Source organism: Rana temporaria, chromosome 9, assembly GCF_905171775.1.
Source record: "Rana temporaria chromosome 9, aRanTem1.1, whole genome shotgun sequence".
Lineage (NCBI taxonomy): Eukaryota > Metazoa > Chordata > Amphibia > Anura > Ranidae > Rana > Rana temporaria.
Genome location: NC_053497.1, coordinates 90,642,601 through 90,655,339, shown reverse-complemented (window position 1 = coordinate 90,655,339; position 12,739 = coordinate 90,642,601). Strand labels below are relative to the sequence as shown.

At 43.8% G+C, this 12,739-nt stretch overlaps 1 protein-coding gene across 2 annotated transcripts in view; it reads right to left on the bottom strand.

Moving 5' to 3' along the window:
- Positions 1–719: 719 nt before the first annotated feature.
- The window catches only part of LOC120913732 (synaptotagmin-like protein 2), a 118,370-nt gene continuing 106,350 nt past the window's right edge, over positions 720–12,739 (bottom strand). For both annotated transcript variants that reach the window (XM_040323912.1, XM_040323913.1), the window contains exons 15-17: positions 12,008–12,107; positions 4,863–5,068; positions 720–1,573 (exon numbers count right to left, since the gene is read on the bottom strand). In XM_040323912.1, the coding sequence (XP_040179846.1) occupies positions 1,428–1,573; positions 4,863–5,068; positions 12,008–12,107 (452 nt within the window). In that variant the 3' untranslated portion in view covers positions 720–1,427. The remainder of the gene's footprint in view (positions 1,574–4,862; positions 5,069–12,007; positions 12,108–12,739) is intronic.

Genomic DNA, 12,739 nt, shown 5'->3' with positions numbered 1-12,739 from the left:
CGCTCGGCCCTCGCAGGTGTCGAAGTGATTCGACGCATGCGTGGAAGCATTGACCTTCCAGGGTCGCGCACGTCGCCACGTCATCGTCGCGGCAATGGCAATTGATCATTAGATTGACTCCATTCGAACAGGAACATTCATAGATGGATCAAAACTTGTCTGGTCCCTGCTGAACTTCCACCCATCTATGGCCACCTTGAATATACATCTTTAATATACACCTCCTTGCAGTACATGGATTGCTTTGAGAGCCTGGGGACACAACTGTTCTACAAAGACTGGCTGTTCTAGCTATACCCGTTTATCTGGGTGTGATCACAACAGCAAATAAGAGAACAATGTATGTATACGGTAAAAGAGCCAAGCCTTTTAACCACTTTAAGACCAGGCTTTTTCTGCCACTTTTTGTTTACAAGTTTAAATCAGTATTTTTTTGCTATAAAATTACTTATAACCCCCAAACTTTATACATTTATTTTTTTAGCAGAGACCCTAGATGGTAAATGTAGGCCAGACTAACAAAAAAATACTACAAGACCAGCAAATGCTACTTAAGTAATTGCAGAACTGGTTCCTTATTACAAAGATCGTAATTTACATTAAGAGCTAACCCACCCAATGAATGCAAAATCCTATTACACTTAATAAGTAATACAAAACACAATTTAGGTAAAGGTAAAAATGAAAATATAATTATTTTCCGTTTTTCAAAACCGTGCAACACTAAAGCTCCTCTGCAAACAGAGATTTTATTTCATGTCCAACATATTTCATTTTAAATCCAAAGACTCAATTTTTTTTTCACTTTTTCCCCAAAGAGGTTGTATTTTAAAATCAATGGCAGTGGCTGATGACATTTGAGAAATGTAAATGCGTTTACTTTTACATGTATGATTTGTCATTAGGACAGATGGGAAAGCTTCTATTTTAGCACACAGTCCAAAGCAATGCTAGCCCTCACTCACAGGGACAGTACCATGACTTCATTGACTGGCATTGCTTATATATTACACCATTCTTGACCCCATATCCAAATCAAGTTCTCCAATCGTTTGTTGTCTATAGTAAATTTTCAGGTTTTCATGCCTAAATATGTACAAAGTTCTTCTATTTAGACCTTCAAGACTTAATATGACCATTGAAGCAAACTCTTTGTGTTCTTTGTCTCCTTGAGAATGGCAATTAGAAAAATAAATGGTGCTGCCAATTTTCTTACCCTCAGGGGCAGCTTTGAAGTACATCCAAAATAAAGTGCTTTGGCATTAAAACATTTTTTTCCACAAGACAAACTGTCCAGCAGTGGAGAAAACAAATAAAGTTGTACCAGGCAAACAAACAAAAAACTTTCCAGTGAGTTTTCCGATCTTCATTGAGTTCCTAAAGTATATTTGATTATACATAGTAAGAACTGGAGTCAGCAATTCAATTTATTTGAATTTCCTTCTTCCAGCTAATGATCTCAAGGGAAGCGATCCTTCCATCCATTCATTTGGTGTTAGCATCATTTCTTGCCAAAAAGCCACTTCTTCTTGTGTAGAGTCCATCCAGTCCACAGCAATACCATAACTATAACCTGAAGACACAAAAGGCATATTTATGGAGGACTCTGGGTTAAGCTCTACAGCCATAAGTGATGAAATCTAAGAATACAACTACACCACTGGTAGATCTCCACACTGTAAAGGGATTGAGATTTACACACAAACGTGAAGGGAACCTCAGAAAATCAAAGAGACAGTCAATTCAATCAAAGCAAAATATATAACCTTTCCCTACTCTGTCCATAAAAAAAAAATCTGCACTCTGTAGCAATGATGCAGACATTAAATTGTATAAAGGTGGGGAAAATAATTAGTTGACCCCCTGCAGTTTAGTGAGTTTGCCCACTTACAAGGAAGTGACGGGTCTAAAAAAAATGTTTTAATTACAGAGACAGAACAACCAAAATCCAGAAGAAAAACACATGATAGTAATGTTATAAATGAAAGTGTTACTAAACCCACAACAGTAAAACCTGTATATGCATGTATGCATGCTTGTTATACTCACTGTGGAACTTGAGGGGTTAATGCTCTGCATTGTGTAAAAAGTCTCTTCGATCCTGTATGGACAGATCCTCCCACTCCTGCAGCGTCTCTCTTGGCAAGGCCAGATAAGACACATTGAGGGTAGTACTGCTGCACATGCTCAGTTTGGTCTTTATTGCAGGAAAGTACAGTTCCTTGTTGAGCTGAGCTTTTCAGGTCACATGTTATTGACATCACACATTTGGGCATGTATACAGATCCTAAATGACAGCCCAGTCCCTCCCTCCACCTCCATGCCCAGTAACTAAAAAAAGAACATTTGATTCATCTTGATTCATGGATGATCCCCTTCCCATAACAGCATGAGCACACAGGTTGTAGTGGAAATCTCCTCCTACCTGAACACTCAGCACTTGGGTGGACCCTGCAGTTTCTCATGTAATTGTGGTATACAGATCAGCCAAAAGGGTATATAGTGGCATTATTTTAATTTAAAAAGATGATTTATAAGCTGTGAGCACTTTGGAGTGGGGGGGGGGCATTAAAGGGGTGGTTCCCCCTAAAACAAATTTCTAACAATACATTCGTAAGACTGCTTACACTGCGGGTAGGCTGGCTTTTGTTTTGTTTTTTTAGTACATACCTCGATATCACCGTTTCGTCCCTTGGCAGTGGGCGTTCCTAGTTGATTGACGTTCCTCCGACGGGCGCATACTGCGCATCACGACTTTGCGACAGAAGCCGAACGTTATTGCGCAGGCGCCGTATAGAGTCGGCTCTATACGGTGCCTGCGCAGCGACGTTTGGCTTCTTTCGGAAAGTCGTGACGTCACGTATGTGCCCGTCGGAGGAACGTCAATCAACTAGGAACGCCCACCGCCAAGGGACGAAACTATTTTCATATTACTGGGTTTAGTAACACTTTAGGTTGAGTCCAGTTAGAAAAATATGTATTTAATCCCCAAGCAAAACATGACTTGGTACTTGGTAGAGAAACACTTTTTGGCAAGCACAGAGGTCAGATGTTTCTTGTAGTTGGCGACCAGGTTTGCGCACATCTCAGGAGGGATTTTGGTCCACTCTTCTTTACAGATCTTCTCTAAATCTTTATGGTTTCTTGGCTATCTCTTGATAACTCAAAGTTTCAGCTGAAACCATAAATTTTCGATAGGATTAGGGTCTGAAGACTGACTAGGCCACGCCATGACCTTAATGTGATTCTTCTTGAGCTACTCCTTTGTTGCCCCTAGCGGTATGTTTTGGTCATAGGGCTGTGGTCAGATGAGACCAACATTGAGCTCCTTGGCATTAACTCGACTCGCTGTGTTTGTAGGAAGAATAATAGTGACTATGATCCTAAGAACACCATGCCTACAGTCAAGCACGGAGATGGAAACATGATGCTTTGGGGCTGTTTCTCTGCTAAAGGTACAGAATGACTTTGCGGCATTGAGGGGCCAATGGACAGGGCCATGTATTGTAAAATCTTGGATGAGAACCTTTTTCCCTCAGCCAGAACACAGAAGATGGGTCTTTGATGGGTCTTCTAGCATGACAATGACCCAAAACATACAGCCAAGGCAACAAAGGAGTGGCTCAAGAAGAAGCACATTAAGATCATGGCGTGGCCTAGCCAGTATGGAGGGAGCTAAAATTTCGAGTTGCCAAGCATCAACCAAGAAACCTTAAGAATTTAGAAAAGATCTGTAAAAAAAAGTGGACCAAAATCTCTCCTGAGATGTGTGCAAACCTGATCAACTACAAGAAATATGTTACCCATGTGCTTGCCAAAAAGTGTTTTTCCACCAAGTCATATTTTGCTTGGGGATCAAATACTTTGTTTACTGAATTCAATTTATAACATTTGTATCATGTGTGTTTTTTTCAGAATTTTTGGTTGATATTCTGTCTTTGTCATTTAAAATACACCCATGATAACAATTATAGACCCTTCATTTCTTTCTGCTTCTTTATATTTTAAAAAGACCAGGTCTATTTTTCAAACTTGTTGTTTACAAGTTAAAATCAGCTTTTTTTGCTAGAAAATTACTTCGAACCCCCAAACATGATATATATTTTTTATAACACCCTAGAGAATAATATGGTGGTCGTTACAATACTTTTTGTCACGCCGTATTTGAACAGCGGTCTTACAAGCGCACTTTTGTTTGGAGAAAATCCACTTTTTGAATTAAAAAATAAAGACAACAGTAAAGTTAGCCCAATTTTGTTTTTTGTCACGCCGAGTAAAATGATACCCAACATGCCACGTTCCAAAAGTTGCGTCCACTCGTGGAATGGCAACAAACTTTTACCCTTAAAAATCTCCATAAGCAACGTTTAAAAAATTCTACAGGTTGCATGTTTTGAGTTATAGAGGAGGTCTAGGGCTAGAATTATTGCTCTCACTCTAACGATTGTGGTGATACCTCACGTGTGTGGTTTAAACACCATTTTCGTATGCGGGCGCTACTCACGTAAGCATTTGCTTCTGTACGCAAGCTCAGCAGGAGGAGGCGGGTTTACATTTTTTTATTATTTATTTTACCTTTTATTTTACATTTCTACATTGTTCTTTAAAAAAAATATATATATATTTGCCACTTTTATTCCTATTACAAAAAATGGAAACATCCCTTGTAATAGGAAAAAGCATGACAAGTCCTCTTAAATAGGAGATCTGGGTCAAATAGACCTCAGATCTCATATTTACACAAAAAAAATGCAATAAAAAAATAAAAATTTAATGTCATTTAAAAAAAAAATTGACACAATGAAACACTTCACAGTATTGACTCCCATGAATTTAGACAGAATGTCTTTGGAATACACTACCTGTACCGAGCCCAAGCCTGATCCCACCAAGGAAATGATTGCTGAGCTTCTCGTGATCCCAAACGGTTAGCTCAACACAAGCATCTTTAAGGTCTTCAGTGTGGAAGCCATCATAGACAATGGTGTGGTTGAACACTGGGTTTGAATCCTTCTTGACGACCCGAGTCTTCTGGTAACTCTTCTTGCTTGTGTCAGGTAATACGTAACTACAGGAAGGGAAATTTATTATTTGCTATGAGAAATCTACGGCACGAATAAAAAGTATTTTGCTTTGTTATACAAGATGACACAACTGCATTCAGAGTAGACCGATCAGCTAGTGTTCTGATTCTAAGGACAGTAAATACTGAAAATTGTAATCCAGAATATTCCAAAGTAAACCTGATGTTATAAAGTAAACAAATGTCATAACTAATCCCCTAAGGCCCCTTTCACACTAGCAGACCAATCAGGTCTGCCTGTCAGTTTCAGGCAGACCCTCCAGTCTCCTCTAAGGAAGCGGAAGTTGTAAACGGACATGTCCATTGATACCTGCTTACATCCGATTTGATCCCATCTGCTAAAAACAGATGGATCAGGGTCTTTTGCCCATCAGTCTGGCGGATCGGATGGCAGTCGGGTGTAAACGAACAGGTGGTCCTTTTACATCTAATCATCCATAGGGGAGAGTCTGTGTCTGCTCTGCATAGGTGGAGCAGACAAGGACCAGCCACCCGCCTGTTCAGCGGGGATCAGTGAATAGATTCCTTGCTGAGTAGACTGCAATGGAGCCCAACCCATGTGGAAGGGGCCTAAGACAAGAATGTCATACTTAAAAAAAATAGTGTGCCAAACCAAGTGGAATCAATCGTTCAGTGCTTAACCACTTCAGTACAGGGCTTTAATACCCACCTCCATACTGGGCTTATTCTGGCACTTCTCTCCTACATGTACAAATCATTATTCTTTTGCTAGAAAATTACTCAGAACCCCCAAACATTATATATGTTTTTTGGTCGTGTGTATGAGGCATTAGCGCTACCAACAGACCAAAGACTCAAAGCAGAACATAAAATTTCAGTGGCCCTAGGTCTTAAGAGTTCAAAACCAAAAGTGGAGATCCAAAATTCCCTCCGCAGGAGCCACTAAGGCAGGTTCCAGATACTACAAATGATGAGTCAGATCCAGCTTCAATAACAGACAATTTCTGGTACATCCAAAACCATTAGATGGTCGGGACTAACCAAAGCATGTAGTCGGCCAAATCCCATACAAACAGCACCCTTAAGAGGAGGTCACCCAGATATCCCACAATGGAAATACCCTGAGGTGAAACAAGACAGGCCCTGAAGACAGAACTGTGAAGGGCCCTTTTATGAGACAAAAGGAGAGTACTTCTCTCCCTAGTAAGGTGGCTGCCTGAGGCAGCTCTGAAGAGACATGGTCCCATGAGGGTGTGCAACAAAAGCACCTCTCATTCATGCCTGCTTCATGGGCCAACACAGAAACAAAAAGGTACACGTTTGCTGAGAATACTCAGATGGGAGCAGGATGAAAAACAACCCTTCTATGCAAAAATATAGGGTTGCTGGCATGATTACAAAATACCCCAAATAAGAAGCTAAACGAGGGAAAAAAAATCCCCCCATATAAGTCTATCCAACCCTTAGGTTTAAGAAACTAGTAAAACAAACGTGGTAGATTGCAAGACAAGATCTGTCAGGGACAAAGGTTAAAAGTACACCAGCAAGATTAATGGGAACAGAAGAACTAGTGTACCCACCACAGGAATCGCTGAGCCTAAAAAGCAGACAGCTCACCAACAGCAGAAACAGCCCTTAACCCACAGGGTGGCCCCTACATTTACAGAGCAGTGAAATCTTGAGGGAAAAATCCTGCAGGAGCCCGCAGTTTACACACAGGACCCCCAAGGGTAGGGCATGCATCAAGTGGAAGACAGTAGTCTGAGGGGCCTACAAGGAATCCAAAAAAGAGCAGCACTAGTAAAACTACAGGTGGTCTAGATGCAGGGCCGATCCTAGGGTCACAGGCGCCTGGGTGCAGAAATATTTCCTGGCGCCCCCACATGGGCGTTTTACTAACTCCTCCCCATTACAAATGTTTCTATGGCAATGACTCAACCACAGAGATGCTCCTCCATGAAGTCTTCATTACCCTGGGACCCTTACATGATCTCTTAACAATAAACAAAATACAGGAAGAGAAGCAGAGTACTTTATTGGGACCTGGAGGGGGGCCTCTCTGATGGACACAGAGAGGGCTTCTGTTAGATAGTTTATTAGAAAGAGCCCCCAGACATACTACAGACATGATACAAGAGATGGCCAGAGACTGCAGACATGATACAGTAGACGGTCAGAGACTGTAGACATGGTACAGAAGATGGTCAGAGACTGCAGACATGGTACAGGAGATGGTCAGAGACTGCAGACATGGTACAGGAGACGGTCAGACTGCAGACATGGTACAGAAGATGGTCAGAGACTGCAGACATGGTACAGAAGATGGTCAGAGACTGCAGACATGGTACAGGAGACGGTCAGAGACTGCAGACATGGTACAGGAGACGGTCAGAGACTGCAGACATAGTACATGAGATGGTCAGAGACTGCAGATATGGTACAGGAGACAGTCAGAGACTGCAGACATGATACAGAGACCGCAGACTTGGTAAAGGAGACGGTCAGAGACCGCAGATATATTACAGGAGATGTTCAGAGACTGCAGGCATAGTACAGGAGATGGGCAAGGGCTGTGTATCCTATGCAATCTACCATGCCATAAAACATCTAGAGCAGGGGCAGCCCAGAGCACATGTAAAGGGATGCTGGGGATGCCAGCACACAGCACACTGAACACTGACTCACCTCGGTTCTCTCTCTGTGCAGCCCGAGATAGAGATGGGAGGGGGAGGCATTCCAACAGTGCGGGATCCAAGACTCCCAGTTGTGAGGAATTCATTCCTGTACATTAGCACTCAGCAGCCACTGAAAACTAGAACCCTTGTGTCAGGAAGAGGAGCGCCCCCTCCCCTGAGCACTGCCAGGCTGGGCGGGCTGCCCTATGCTCACACATCAGTTCTGGACGGACACACACCTATGCTCAGAACACTAGTTCTGGACGGACACAAACAAGGAGAGAAGGAGGCTCTTCGGCACCCCCCCATCTCTGCAGGCACCTGGGTGCAAAGCACTCTGCCTAGGATCGCCCCTGTCTAGATGGGCACGTCGCAGTGTTCTCGGGACAAACATCAGCCGGCAAGGAGCTGAGATACCCTTCCACAGACATTCTCAGCAGCCAAAGCTTAGAGACATCAGAGCTACTGATTGGTCAATTAAAATTCAGCAGCGGAAAGAAACATGCTAGGGATCTCATTGGGTGGAAACCGCAAGATGCATTTTCATCCACAAAAAAAAAAAAAAAAACATAAAACCCCCAAAAAATCCCTCTTTGGGAAGCCCAGAAAGGGTCTGAAATAGCATGCATGGAAAAGTACAGTTTAAAATACTGTGAGCTCTAAAGCAGAATGTAATTGCTGAGGCAGAGCCCAGGACATGCAGTCTGCAAGGTCACTGTACCAAACACAATGTCAAACTGCCTGGAAAACATGAGGAGCAGCAAGCAGTGCAAAGAAGCCAAACTATCACTAGAAGAAGGTGGACTGAAGATGCTCAACCCCTGAAAAAAGGAATTTTTATAACAGCTTACCTGTAAAATCCTTTTCTTGGAGTACACCACGGGACACAGAGCCATTCATTACATAATGGGTTAAGGGTCACCAGCGGTGATTGGACACTGGCACAACCAATTGAAGACAGTTCCCCTCCATATAACCCCCTCCCATCAGGGAAGCACCTCAGTTTTGTAGCAAGCAATAAGGTTCCCATAAGAAGGGGGGGACCTCTGCGTCCCGTGGTGTACTTCAAGAAAAGGATTTTACAGGTAAGCCGCTATAAAAATCCCTTTTTCTTTATCGTACACCACGGGACACAGAGCCAATCATTACATAATGGGACGTCCCAGAGCAATGCTCAATATGAAGGGTGGGAGACACAGATCAAGTAGGCCGCTTGTGGACAAGAAGCCCTATACTGCTGCCTGCAGCACACTTCGCCCGAAGGCGGTATCCTCATGTCCTTTCACATCTATTTGATAGAATCTGGAAAATGTGTGGACTGAAGACCAAGTTGCAGCTTTACAGATCTGAGTCATCGAAGCCTGGTGATGCACTGCCCATGAAGCACTTATCGCTCTGGTAGAGTGCGTCTTAACAGAAAAAGGAGGAGTCCTGTTCTTTAAATCATAAGCTTGAATAATTACTTGTCGAATCCACTTGGAAATGGTGGATCTCAATGCTGCTTGACCCTTCCAGGGTCCATCTGGCAAAATAACAAAACATTTGTTTTACGTATCTGAGCGTTGCTTGCGGATACACCTTTACTGCTCTCACTAGATCCAGAGAGTGCAATCATTTTTCCTCCGCTGTCTGCGGATCCGGAAATAAAAAAAGAAGGCAGAACAATGTCCTGGGCCAATTTGGGGCCACTAGGATTACTGGTATTCCCTCCTCTGTAAGAGAGGGATTGGAGGGAATGCATAGATCAGTGAGAACTGATTCCAGGGAATTATTAGAGCATCCGTTCCGTAGGCTAGAGGATCTCTCGTCCTGGATACAAAGTTATTCAACTTCTTGTTAAACTTGGAAGTTAGCAGGTCTACATCCAGGGTCCCCCATTTCTGGCATCTGGCCTGAAAGACATGGAGAGACCACTCTCCTGGTGATAGCTGCTGGCGACTCATATAGTCCGCTTGCCAGTTTTCTATGCCTGGGATGAAGATTGCAGAAAGACAAGGAACATGATCTTCTGCCCATGACAAATTTCCAATCACCTCCTAAGCACCCTGACTGCGGGTGCCTCCTTGGTGATTGATGTAAGCTACTGCAGTAGCATTGTCAGACTGAATCCAAACCGGGTAGCCCTGTAACCTGTGTGTCCAGGTTCTGAAAGCTAGATATATTGCTCGGATCTCCAGTCTGTTGATGGAAGGACTCTTCGTCTTGGCCCAGGTTCCCTGGGCTGAGGCTTCTTCGAATACTGCTCCCCAGGCCGATAGGCTGGCATCCATAGACACCACCTTCCAGGTGACTGGGAGAAAGAATCTTCCTTTCCGCAAGGAGAAAGCCTGCTGGCATCTGTACTTCATGGCGTTTGAATTGGCGTCAGTTTCATGCACGCACCCCCACTCCGATCGACCCGGCAATGGCGGTGATCGTATAGGCAAGTCTTTCTCTCCCCTGTCCCTTCAAGCCTTTAGGTAGAAGCCCTTAGCTTAGCATAGTAAAAGCTGTTCAAACCTGTGTAGTTTGTTCCCCATTACTAACCTCTGTGCCACCTGTAGTGTTCTGAGAGGGGGAGGGGAAGGGAAGAGACGCTGAAGCCAGGCTTTGCAGCAGGCAAATTAGCTTAGCTGACATAACACACCTGGTGAGTTTACAACTCTTTACTCCCCCCAGTGGCGTCATTTAGAGAAGACACTTCACGTAAAATATAGGAAAGGTCCCTAAAAATTATTTTTTAGGACTCTGACCTCTTACTTTATCCACGCCGCAGACATCCGCTGAGATCAGGCAGTACCAATCTTGTGTGCCAACCTTCAGGGATATGGGTTCCTATTTAAAGGATACCTCTCCCCTGGGCCTTGTAAAAGACTCTGACCAGGACTTTTAGCTAAGTAGCGAAAGTGCTGGACCTCCTCCAAAGAGAGACATTACAGGCGACGCCTCGTGCATGAGGCCCATCCAGTTTTGACCTACTTTAGGCGTCTTGGGTGGGTCCGGAAGCATAGCTTTTTTACCCCCAGAGGGTCTTCTTTGGCAGAGCTTTCCTTTTAGCATCCTATCGTGTCCAACACCTTTAGATACTGACAAAAAAACTGAGGTGCTTCCCTGATGGGAGGGGTTATATGGAGGGGAACGGTCTTCAATTGGTTGTGCCAGTGTCCAATCACTGCTGGTGACCCTTAACCCATTATGTAATGAATGGCTCTGTATCCCGTGGTGTACGATAAAGAAAACTTGCCTGCACAGAACACTAGAAGTGTAAGTGTGCAGGGAACTTTGAAACCACAAGACAACTCTAAACCCCAGGTTGCAGATCGACCAGCCCCTCACCCCATTTTCCCCCGCATGTAAATAACCTCACCGGAGGAGAGTGTGTACATGAAGAGTCAACGTGAGTTCCCTACAGAAACCAGCAAGCACCGAGCATTTCCAAGCCCACACACGTCATCTCCGATCAGTGAATGGGAACAGAATTCCTTCATTGCCTGGGGAACTAACAGGGCAGGACAGAGTGAGTAGAATGACAAAAAAAAAGGGCAGGTTCTCAAGTATCAGTAGCAGCAATGGCTCACGGCTTCAGTAGGTCTCAAAGCCACAGCCTCAATAACCCATTGGCAAAATTAAGTGGACGCTCAGCTGCAGTGGGTCCCATGGCAGCATTCAGGATATGGGTAGAAGGGGTCCCATAGTAAAGCGCCATATGCCATGGGCCAGGTCGGGCCGATCGTGTGAAAAGGGCCTAAGACTGTTTTCACACTGATGTGCTACGGTTTGTCTATGCCTGCAGCGTACTGCACCTGTGTTTATCCTGCAAGTTAGCTGAACTTTGCCATAGACTCCGCCTGTGGCAAAAGCCGGCGCTATACAGGAAGCATTGGCATATAGGGCTCTGCTCTGCAGCTGCTTTCTTACTCTACCACCAGCTTTATTCACAACACTAATGCTGTGGTATGGATGGTCGACAACTTGCGATCTGGGCTCGCCAACCCCTCATTCCAGAGCAGGAGGTCACGGGCCACATCAGAGGGCTCCGCGGGCCACATGGTTGGCCACCCCTGCCCTAGGCTGTGCTTTGTTCTTTTGTGTGTCATGTTCTACTCCTAAAGGTGGCACTATAACCTAATGGTCAGAGATCAAGATCTCCACTGTGGACGTCAATGAACAGAGAGAAATTTGGATTTTTCCAAATAGTACAAAAATAGGGTGAATCTTCCCATCGGTGGGTCAGAAAACTTTCAGAGTTTTGCACCCATCGCTACTATTTCATCAATGGGAGATTAAGATGTTTACATGAATGACTTACCATTTAACAAAGGAATCTACCCCAGAAGGACGAAGCTGAGGTAAATCTTTAGTATCTTTCACCCAGATGTGGACTTCTCCTGAAGATGGATGTTTTGGACCTAAGGATTAAGGAAAAGGTGTCTTATGAAATAAGAAATGGCTGCCAATGTTCACAAATGCCACCTAAGCAAAGCGACAGCAGGCAGTTTTAAAAGGTATCACTTGAGGACTAAACAGAGTAGTCTTGATTTTACCATTTATAAATATCTGTATAACCATCTGCAACACTACTGTTGTGATATGTAAAACAGGGTGTATACAATTGTACTAGATATTATTCCTATGGAAATGCAAAATCGTATACCATGCAAAATGATTGGACTGCATCTACAAAAATTCCAGAGGGCCTGGATGACTTGGAAGTATATGCTCCAGCCAACTTTCTCCTCAATGTCAGCTTTGACCGTAGAGTTGAGTACTTTTAGAACTACAAAGGTGGTTGATTGTGATTGAATGATCCAACTACTACCTCAGGTGGTGGCCTCCCTTGGCTGGTGGCAACCTATGACCCTTCTGTAAATGTAGAGTGGAAGGGGGAGAAAATAGGAAACACTGCCCAGGGTTCAGTGACTAGGGAAGGTTAGAAAACTTGTTCCATCAACGGTTTCCTAAGCAGGGGTTCCTCAGAGTTATTAAAGGCCTAAATGACTAGCAGGCAGACATTTTTTTTCAGATAATTAGGATTAAACTA